Genomic DNA, 11465 nt, shown 5'->3' on the forward strand with positions numbered 1-11465 from the left:
TACGCAGTTCGTAAGGATACCGTAGCTAACAAATTGTCAGCCAAACACGACGTGTAACGTAACTTATTTGAAAAGTCATTACTTTATTACATTGCTCAACATTTTCTTAACATTTGTCATAATTAAAGCAATGAATTTGTATCTGCACTCGTCGGACTTCGGCTGCATATTTTCCACAATTTTCTTCAAATCTGAAAATGTTGTGAAGCCACGCCCATTTTCGGAAAGAATTKTATTATGGGCCCTAAAAGCACGGAAATAGTGTCCACTGCTTGTATACTTCGTATTTTGGCGAATGTAGTACGACATTGGCATACTAACTATATCGATACTATGACCAATAAGCATAATACAGACTCAACGTACGTCACAAATAGTATGGTTAGTGCGGTTAGTATGAGTATTCGAACACAGTTCAAATGTATTTATCCAATTGTGGTGTCCATACAATGTGGTCTGAAATAACAATGAATATAATAATATCAACACTATGGCTTGACAGGTTGTAATAGATAAGTAGACAGGGCTAATGAAGGGGCTGCTGCAGTCACTATGKGAGCTCTTTCTAGAGCGCCCGGTTAAATTGTGCATAAGAGCATTTTTTTTACTATGTAAATCAAATCAAATCMAATTTTATTGGTCACGTACACGTGTTTAGCAGATGTTATTGCAGGTGTAGCGAAATGCTTGTGCTTCTAGTTCCAATGGCAGCAATATCTAACAAGTAATATCTAACAATTTCACATTCAACAACTTGTGTTGTTCTGGGTCTTATTTATAATGCGTCTGCCGCCAATACAATCCCCCCCGGACATTCCTGCTTCATAGACAACAGCCCTAAGGGCAATAAAATAGGGGATGTGGGGCCATCCTCTTTGAAATGTTCAAACACATCCCCCCCAGTTCAACGAGGTCCCTACACATCAATCATCATGACCACTTCAAAGGAATAGATGCAATATAGACATAAATTAACACACACTCTAACACCTGACAACAGGAACAGGATGCCCTTATATGGGCATCACCACGTGACACCTTCCCGCCAGGATGTCCTGACCGGATGCCCATATTTGGGCATGCACACGTCATCCAGACATAGGGTCATAAATCAAACGTTTGACGCGCGCCGTCTACTTTATTCTCTCTAGCGTCTGATAAATGACTAAAATGTGAAATGTAAACATGATTGAAACATTCACAACTTCGTCAGGAAACATAAGGAAATTAAATCTGTAATTACAGTTATTGCATTCACGCACAGTGAAGGATAAACCTGTTAGAATAATATTGGTATAAAAGTTGAGATTCCCTGCACAGCCACAGGTGGCTGTTTTAAGCAATATATTTTGTGTCATTGTGATTACCTTATAGGGCACATCACTGCACTCTATAGTCCTCTGTAAACTAGTCATCTCTGTATACCCATCGCAAGACCCACTGATTGACGCTTATTTATAAAACCCTCTTAGGCCTCACTCCCCCCTATCTGAGATATGTACTGCAGCCCTCATCCTCCACATACAACACCCGTTCTGCCAGCCACATTCTGTTAAAGATCCCCAGAGCACACACATCCCTGGGTCGCTCCTCTTTTCAGTTCGCTGCTGCTATCGACTGGAACGAGCTGCAACAAACACTCAAACTGGACAGTTTTATCTCAATCTCTTCATTCAAAGACTCAATCATGGACATTCTTACTGACAGTTGTGGCTGTTTTGCGTGATGTATTGTTGTCTCTACCTTCTTGCCCTTTGTGTCGTTGTCTGTGCCCAATAATGTTTGTATCATGTTTTGTTCTGCTACCATGTTGTTTTGCTACCATGTTGTTGTCATGTGTTGCTGCCTTGCTATGTTGTTGTCTTAGGTCTCTCTTTATGTAGTGTCATGTTGTCTCTCTTGTCTTGATGTGTGTTTTGTCCTATATTTATATGTTATTTATTTTTATTTGTTTTATTTTTAATCCCAGCCCCTGCCCCTGCAGGAGGCCTTTTGCCTTTTGGTAGGCCTTCATTGTAAATAAGAATTTGTTCTTAACTGACTAATAAAGGTTAAAAAATACATTTTGTATTTTCGACAGGAACAAAACGATAGGATTACAATATGATTCTGATAGAGGTGACAATCCTTTTTTTAATGTAACCTATATTTAACTAGGCAATCCTATATGATTCTATTGGAAAAATCACTAACCCTAAAGTATTTTTTGACTACGGCCAACTGTACAGACACACCGTAAATACATGTCATACATACTGACAAACCTGACTCATTAGTTATATTGTTTTATCCGTATGGTGACATCAGTGTGTTTGCCCCTTGCTCTCCCCCAGCCTCTGAGTCTCCACCTATCTCCCAGGCTGCGCCTGAAGCCATGYGTTATTTTCTATTAAAAAGATAATGAGTCACTGGGGTATGGATGGTTTCAACGGACAAGACTGTTGGACCAGTGACACCATCCAGCGCTAATGGCTAAACTTGGACGGACAGGGAGGGGCTTCTTCTGTCAGCTGTTGCGTTGTGGCGCCCAGAGGCACCGCACACTTTCTGGACATTGTTGTGCACACTCACCGTCAGGCAAAACGGTAGCCATATAAAACGGTCTTCCAGTCGATATAAGGTCAGTTAAACTCAAAGACCGTATTCAACTTCGAGGATACTAAGGGAAGGGGTCGTCACAAGTCGATGTCCGTTATTTTGGGGTGATTCAATGCGTAACTGTCTTGAGCGCAACACTTGAAGAACATAGATACAAATTTGTTTTTAGGAAATCATCTGGTTTACAATTTTTTTTTCTCATTGTCTACTATATATTTATATTACTTTGGCAATTGTCAGCTTGGGGAGAGTAAACTTGGACAGAGTAAACTTTTTTCTTACTTTTCTTATTTGGAGCAGCAGCCAGTTGATCATGGCAGAAGACTTCTACACTCTGGGAACGCTGGGTAGTAGGCAGAGGGTCCCCCGAGACCCTTTCAGAGAGAGTCCGTCACTGGCCTCTCGGTTTATGGACGATGACTTTGGGATGTCCCCTTTCCCTGAAGACTTGTCAATGGACTGGCCCGGTTGGGCTCGGCCTAGCCGGCTCAGCACGCGGCTTTCCGCACCATTCACGGGCACTCTGCGCACAGGGTTTCCACCAACGCGTGCATCGACTGGGCAGCCGCCTGTGTACAGCACGAGATACAGCGAGTCCCCCCGCAGCTCTCCGACCCAGACGCCGGGAGAGCCGTGGAAAGTTTGTGTGAACGTCCACAGTTTCAAACCAGAGGAACTTAACATCAAAACCAAAGATGGGTTTGTAGAAGTATCAGGTGAGGACATATTAGTTTAGGCTCTATTCAATGTGTATCTCTGCGGCGTTACAGATTGCGCGATATAAATGTAAAGGTAATTTCCGATTGAGGCGTCATACTGTTTGCAGTGTTTACAGTGAACGTAGTCTCCGATAACGCGGGAACATTGCCTTTAAATCTCAATCACACYGTAACGCTGAACTTCCGCAATACGGATTGAATATAGCCATAGTCCTACTTCAAATATACAGTAATTGACTTGAACACATCTAAGAAAAAAGTGTCTATTGTCAGAGTGCAGGTGCTTTGGGGATCAATAAGAAACATTAACAACTGTACTTATATAGGCTATTGTGTCACATTTGAAAATGAAATGATATGCATCATCTCATACATACAATTAAAGTACACAACAGACAGGATTATTTACAAAATAGTTATATTCATGTTTAAAATATGTACATCATATATTCTCATAGCCAGCTCATATGATAAGGATGTTTGAATAGCCTACAACCTACAGTATATGGGGCAGTAGGGTCCATGACTTGCAGATTGCCAGCCCTGTTCATCAAGCCCAGGCACCTGTTCAGATGCCTCCAGAATCACTCACCCATGAGACAGATATAGATTTAAGTGAGGAAGGCCCATGACAACAGTCTCTGTCCAGAAGGAGACAAGCAACACACTGCTGTTAGTATTAGAGAATGTTTTGGAACTGTTATTCTGCCCGGTGATAGCTGACTAGACCCTTCAGTAATTATTTAATCATATGCTCTTGTTGTGCTACCATGCTCTGATCCTAGGAACCAAATACACTGAACAGCTTGTTTCTGGAAGTATTATTCTGCCTGGCGATAGCTGATTAGTGCCTACACCCCCCTTGAGTATTTAATCAATTCATACAGTATAATCTCTGAGTTTGTTTTGTTACCAAGCACTGAACTGATTTACTGAAGTAAAATGAACTACTGATTGTAGAACTAAATAAGTACAGGGGTTATATAAACCTTCTATCCAGGGCATCCATACAATCTTTGAGTTTGTTATGTTTTTACCAGGTCCTGAATGTTGGTTGAAATAAGTATAAAATATATTTAAAGCTGTCCATGGCTTCTTTAGACTGTAGACTAAATATTTAACGGACAACTGAAGAATGCCAGGTGGAGTGTAAGTTACCAGAGAGAAGAGACTAGGCCTCATACRGAGCTTTTTATAAACACAGTGTTGGTATGCCATTAGGGTCATTCAGTCAGCTAGCGCCATGGAGCTAAGGCCTGCCTGCCTCTGGGGGCTCTTCCTGCCTGCCTGCCTCTGTGACCTGACCTGTTCTAAATGTGTGTCTGTGAGAGCATGTCATAAGCATGTTAAAGTCGGGGTTGACATGGCCAGTACGTGCTTTCTCTCATGTCATGTGTAGATAGTAACCGTCAAAAGTCAACCTAACTTTGGCTGAACAGAGTTTTTGCCTCGTAGTAGTTTCTGAGTTATCACAAAGCAGTGTGTCCTTGGGGCTGCAGAAAAAAAGACACTTGGAATGGATGTATATCATACTTGCAATTAAGAAACTAATGTGATCTGACAAGTGCAGTCTGAGTGTGTTACCAAGGCAGTTAGGAATGTGACATCCGTACCACACGGGACTGAGGGAGGATGAGAGCCTCAAGGAGACTGAGAGAGGGTGAGAGGTTCTGGAGAACTGAGAGGGTGAGAGTTCGGGAGACTGACTAGGAGTAGAGTTCAGGGAGACTGAGAGGGTGAGAGGTTCATGGGAGACCTGAGAGGGTGAGAAGGTTCAGGAGACTGAGAGCGGTGAGAGGTTCAGGGACTGAGAGCAGGTGAGAGGTTCAGGAGACGAGAGGGTGAGAGGTTCAGGGAGACTGAGAGGGTGAGAGGTTCAGGGAGACAGAGAGGGTGAGTGAAGGTTCAGGAAGACTGAGAGGAGTGAGAGGGTTCAGGGAGACTGAAAGTGAAGTCTGGTGCGTTGCGTGTGTTTCTCTCCAGACCAGAAGGTTATGTTTCTGTTCTCTCCAGACACAGAGGTTATGTTTCTGTTCTTCCAGACCAGAGGTTATGTTTCTGTTCTCTCCAGACAGAGGTTACGTTTCTGTTCTCTTCCAGACCAGAGGTTACGTTTCTGTTCTTTCCAGACAGAGCTTGTTATGTTTCTAGGTCTCTCCAAGAGCTCTAGGCCAGTCCAGCACTTTCCTCAGGTGTAGACGTCACACCGCGGGGGTATAAGGTTGCACATAGCTGGGTGGGACGGAGCAGAGGGTAGGGGTGTTGGGCAGCGGCTGCTACACTGACATTTAGCATGTAGAGCAGCTGCACAGACAGAAGTCATAAACAGAACTTTATTAAGATGAAGCCTTCATTCTGGGGCTTTCCAGATCTTTCTTTCCATTTCTCTATTCCTCCCTCAGTCAGGGTTGGCGATTTCATCATCTGAGAAGAAGTAGGGTTAATATGGGAAATGGGGAGGTGTGTTCTGTGTCATTCCTGTGATTATAATAAAGTCCTTTTTTAATTTATTTAACTAGACAAGTCAGTTAAGAACAAACTCTTATTTACAATGACTGCCTACCGGGGAACAGTGGGTTAACTGCCTTGTTCAGGGGCAGAACSACAGATKTTTACCTTGTCAGCTCGTGGATTTGATCCAGCAACCTTTCGGTTACTGACCCAACGCTCTAACCACTAGGCTACCTGCTGCCCCTTTGAGTTGAATTTAATTTAATTATATGACCCACCCTTACACCAAGGACTATGTCTAAACTCCATGTTAACTTCTGGACTCTACAATCCTGCGTTTTAGATAACGACACCGAGATTTTTGCCACATGACATGTTGTTGATTGCATCTCCCACTTATCAGAAGCTATGACCAAGCGAGAGAGATTACACAATTTGACAAAGTATCACTTGTTGGGGGTCGTTGCACTCTGTTCATTGTATTTCATGTTGTTTTTCCCACAGGGAAACATGAAGAGAAGCAGGAGGAAGGAGGCACCGTGACAAAGAACTTCACAAAGAAGATACAGTGAGTATCCATAGCTGCCTGGAACAATAACAACAACAACTAAAACAACAACAAAAACAAAAACAATAACATCAATAACAACAACAACAACAACAAAAACAACAACAAGAACCGATAAACCAATGCGCCTTTAGGATCACTTTACTTATGCAGTCTCATCAGTACCTCTCCATACTATCAGCAGTTCTCTCAGTACACAAGTCTATCAGCGGTATCGTGAAGAGATGGAGGCCAGGCTATCACAAAAGGGTTGTAGCCAAGGCATCGCACCGCAGGTACCCGGCGGATCAGATCTTAGTCAAGGGCGGTCGTAGCGCAGTACCACAGGGCACGGAAGCAGGTGAAGGATCTGGGATATCAACTGGGAGGAGATCGACAGGGTGGGGCGTCGACAAGGAGAGTGCCGGAGGCCGCTTGGGATTCTCTGGGAGCATACAACCAGGTAGGTTAGGCAGGCTCAGTGGCTCAAGGGTTGTTGCAGAGGCTCTCAGTACGCCCTGGGGTAGCCATGGATCGCCAACGGAGGGATTGTAAGGCAGTCTCCCAGTAACTCCGCGACAGGATTGTTCAGAACGGTCTCCCCAGTACCCACAAGTTGGTCAGAGGTTCCAGTTACCAAGGTTTTCAGCAGTCTACTCGCTCCCACAGGTTTTGCAGCGGGTCTCCCAGTACCCCAACGCACAGTTGCCCAAGCGGTTCCTCCGCCATACACCAGTGATTACACGCACAGGTTTTTCAGCCGGTCTTCACCCAGTACCCACAGTGGTCAGCCACGGTCTTCTCCCAGTACCAGGCTTCCTGTGCGTCTCCAGAGCCCTGTTCCTCCTCCCAACAGGGTTTTCAGCAGTCACTCCCAGTACCCCACAGGTTTGTCAGCAGGTCTCCCCAGTACCACAGTTTTCAGCAGTCTCCCAGTACGCACAGTCTATCAGCAGTCTCCCAGTACCACAGGTTTCAAGCAGTCTCCCGTACCCACCACAGGTTATAGTCCTTTCAGCAATCTTCGGTGCGTCCCGAGTATCCCTTCAGCGCCGGCCACAGGGTTGTTTTCACACAGCGGGTCCCGCAGTACCCACGGTGTCAGCGGGTCTCGCCCAGTACCGGCAGACTATAGCAGTTCTCGCCAGTACCCACGATATCAGCAGTCTCCCAGTACCCACAGACTATCAGCAAGTCTCCCCAGATAGCCTTCTGGCCACCAAGGTCGTGTTATCAGCCTCACCCGCCAGGTCCCCGGAGGACTAATCAAGTCTCCTGAGTACCAAGCCTATCCGTTTGTTATCCATGTCTGCTCAAGATAGCCCGTTCAGACCCACAGGTTTTATAGTCCTTAGTTAGTTCCAGTCCACCCAGACTTATCAGCAGTCTCCTCAGTACGCACCACTAAGGTTATTATCGCAGTTCCTCGTCGCGCGTCTAGGTCGATCGTCTCCAGCCAGTACCCACAGGTTGTTATCAGTCCTCCTCAGTACCCACAGGTATAGCTAGTCTCCCAGTACCCACAGGTTGTTATCAGTCTCCTCAGTACCCACAGGTTGTCATCATTACTCAACTCAGTACCACAGGTTGTTATCGCTAGTCTCCCTCAGTACCCACGGTTTGTTATCAGTCTCCTCAGTACCACAGGTTGTTATCAGTCTCTCAGTACACGCACGCAAGCTCGTGCGCCTCCAGAGTATGTGGCGGTCCTGTTGCTGCTCCCGCCTAGCCTCTGAAGCGAAGCGTAGAGACTCATCATATAGCATAGTCTCCCAGCTACCGGTATTCCAGTTCCGGCACCACAGGTTGGGATACTGTCCACCAGGCCTACAGTGCTGGCCTCAGCCGTCCAGAGCTCTCATAGGGCCGTCTGCCCAGCGGCCAGCCACAGGATGCTCCTCGCGTATCAAGTCCTGCCTCAACCGCCGTCTGAAGCTATCCGTGCGTGCTCAAGCGCCGCCTGAACTGCGCCGTCTGTCCTTAGGAGTACTTAAAAGCCGCCGTCTGTACTCGCACAGAGCGCTTCAATATCGGCTGCTATCCGATAGCTCCTCAGCTACCACAGGTTGTATTCTGTACTAGGTGCATGCTCTCAAAGCCGCTCAGTAGTCCACTGTAGGTACTGAGCCTTCAAAGCCGCCCGTCCTGGTCTGAGCCTTCAGAGCCGTCTGCCAGATGGGAGTTCGTTGCTTCAAGAGTTCGTCCGCTCAGTACCAGACAGGAGCGTGGCAAGCTTCCGCCAGAGCGATTGGAGGCCGTCCTAGAAGATTCCGCCAGGAGCCCATATCGCAGAGAGTCCAGAGCCGCCAGCCAGCATGAGCAGCCAGAGGCCGCCAGCCAGCCACTGAGCGCCAGAGCCGCCAGACAGAGCGCCAGCCAGCCATGCAGTCAGCGCGCACGCAGCCCATGAGCAGCGCAGAGCCGCCAGCCAGCCATGCAGCAAGGTTTGGTCCCATCAGTCTCAGCAGCTGCAGCAGCCGAGACCACTGAGCAGCCCAGTAGCCGCAGCAGCCATGAGCAGCCAGAGCCGTCAGCCAGCATGAGCAGCCAGAGCCGTCAGCCCAACGCCACATGGTGAGCATGTCCTTGTTCAGATTCCGGAGCTCACGCCCTCAGTCGGAGCTGCCCTCTCAAGATATCCGGGCTGCCTCATTCGGTGTTGCCCTCATCTACACGGTCTTGGTGTGATCCAGCCTATTCTCTCCGCCGTGCTCGCCCTTTCAGGATTACCCCAGTGGGGGTTAATTTGGAGGGTGGCATCAAGGGTTTGGTTGCAGGAGAGGCTACGGCAAGGGTCGCGTTGGTCAAGGTTATCGACTATGGTGGGGTGGGGACAACGTCCGGAGCCGGAGCCGCCACGTGACAGATGCCACCAGACCTCGCCTTGAGGTTCAGTTTTTGCGGCCGGAGTCCGCAGTCTTGGGGCGGCGAGGGTTGTGCGAGTGGGGGGCGTACCTCTCCACCGTTCTACGTCTACGACCTTAATTTTCCTTTGTTTAACGCTTCATAGGATAGGGTTTGGGTTTGGTTTCAGTCGACGTGAGCTGGGTGGGTTCAGTCTTATAAGTTTCTCATCTGTCGCTATTACGCTTATGTGGGGCTTAAATGTGTTGCCTGATTTGGTTCTCCAATTTAGGGCAGCGTGACTTTGACGATAGGTTCTTGTCTGAATCATATGAGACCATAATATGTAACGTCGGTAGGCTGTTCCGTCTCAGATAAACCTCGTTTGGTTTTTCGGCAGTGATTGTTTCTCGTTCTGTGTTATGTCGCACCACACGGGACTGTTTCGTTTGTGCTAGTCTGTAGCCTGCTCTTCGGAAGGTTGTTATCAGTCTCTTCAGTACTCGTCAATGTCTTCGTGGTTTATTATGTAGTAAGCTCTCTTACGGTTCAGCGTTCACGGTCTAACCGTCGTTTGTTATCTGTTGTATCTAATTAAAAGTGGTGGTTCTTGTTCATGTCGATATGTCGTTCTTTGTTTTAATATGAAAGTTACGTTCATTAGCTACTTCATCACCGCTGTGTTTTGGTCGCGATGGAGGAAGAGGCAAACGCGTTACAAGCTACTTCCTATCGTTACTTTACTCCTAGAGAAGAATAGTTACTGGGGAAAGTAGATTATAGATTTATTTGGGGCAGCGCAGGGAATATGATTTAATTTCATCTCAATTATACCGTAAAGCTGACTACTTAGGGGCATACACTGTTGTCAGCCTAGTGGCACATAGTTTTTTTCTACTTAATCCTCTTCTCAGAACAGGGGGCGCTCTTCTTCAACTGGAAAGGTTTCTTGTACGCTTGATTAGGGCTTTCATTGACGGCATTGTGGAGTTCCAATCCTTTGCTTCCTCCCATCCCACAGCAACTGCCAGAGGCAACGGCAGAGTTGAGATTTGAATTGTTCTGATTGAGTCTTGCATCCGGAATGTATCTTCAGTTACCTTGCGTTTTCCTCCTCAGCCTAGCAGACAGGTCCTAGACGAATCGAATGGACTGGCTGTGGATTTTGATTCTCCTTTCACCACGCTCCGTGTGTGCTTTCATGATGTTGAATCACTTTGGTCAGTTGATAGTTCACTCAGCTTGCGAAGATTCAGTTTCACCCATGCAGGGATATTCACTAGCGTTCTAGGGTTGTCAGCAGTCTCCTCAGGTAATTTACTGCTGTTTCAACGCCCGATCCTTTGGCATCGTTCACAGATCGGTTCTTGGTTGCTATACAAATTCACTTCTCGGAGGGCAAGTTCCTCATCGATCATCAGTTTGACCATCACGTTGCTGGAAAGGTGTCTTTTTTCCTCGTTTCTGATACAAGACATATCTCATGTTTCGTCTCATCTCTGCCTTTCTTGCTGGTCAATTCATCTTCTAAAGTTTGCAACTTATTTTCCAGCAGGCTAATTACTTTGTTTTTGTTCTTTCACGTGCATGTTGCACGCGATAGACATCGACTTGTCTCGTTCTAGTTAGAGCTTCGAATCTCCTTTTTTTTTAAAACAGCATTGTCAGGCACCCGTTAGTGATCTTATGGTTGTGGCATTGAGAGCATTTTACGCCACTTAGTGTATTGATTCTCATGCTAAGGCTGTTCATCTGTCAGTTACCTACTTTGCACAGCGCCCTTGTTTTGATGCATCTCCTAATTTGCTCCTTGTCTTTTGCCTTCTGGGGAAGAGCCATGCTTTGTTGGGATTGTGTCTTGCCTCTGCAAGTCAGCTCCCTCTACAACAAAGGGTGTATTTGGTCTTGAGCCATAGTTGTACATAACTGACCGCCTTCTCTACGGTAAACTGCTTTCCCTTCGTTGGGGATATCATTGATCTATTTGATTTAGAGACTTAATTTAACTTTGGCTACTGTGGTTTGTTGCTTATTTCCTACATATCTTCCATCACATTTTCTGATCGCAGTTACACAAAGAGTGTCACATGTCTAACTTCCTGTGGAACGATCTGAGGATCGGCGTACAGTGGGTCTCTCTACACGCCTCTTCTCCGCATGGTAGAGGGGAACGCTTTATGTTGGTGGTCAAATCACCCTCTGCTTAGGTTTGTTTGCGACTCTGTAGTCTCGAGAGGTTTTTGACTGTGATGGTGTCGAAACTAAGCAGGAAGCCACTTCGCAGGTTGTATCAGTTCTCTCAGTAC

The 11465-nt window shown here is 46.5% G+C and overlaps 1 protein-coding gene across 1 annotated transcript in view; it reads left to right on the plus strand.

The window, feature by feature from the left end:
• The first annotated feature begins 2756 nt into the window (after positions 1 to 2756).
• LOC112074276 (heat shock protein beta-8) overlaps positions 2757 to 11465 on the plus strand; it is a 14608-nt gene continuing 5899 nt past the window's right edge. The window contains exons 1-2 of the mRNA XM_024141472.2: positions 2757 to 3314; positions 6273 to 6336. Coding sequence (XP_023997240.2) covers positions 2912 to 3314; positions 6273 to 6336 — 467 coding nt within the window. The 5' untranslated portion in view covers positions 2757 to 2911. The remainder of the gene's footprint in view (positions 3315 to 6272; positions 6337 to 11465) is intronic.

Source organism: Salvelinus sp. IW2-2015, unplaced genomic scaffold, assembly GCF_002910315.2.
Source record: "Salvelinus sp. IW2-2015 unplaced genomic scaffold, ASM291031v2 Un_scaffold2557, whole genome shotgun sequence".
Taxonomy (NCBI): domain Eukaryota; kingdom Metazoa; phylum Chordata; class Actinopteri; order Salmoniformes; family Salmonidae; genus Salvelinus; species Salvelinus sp. IW2-2015.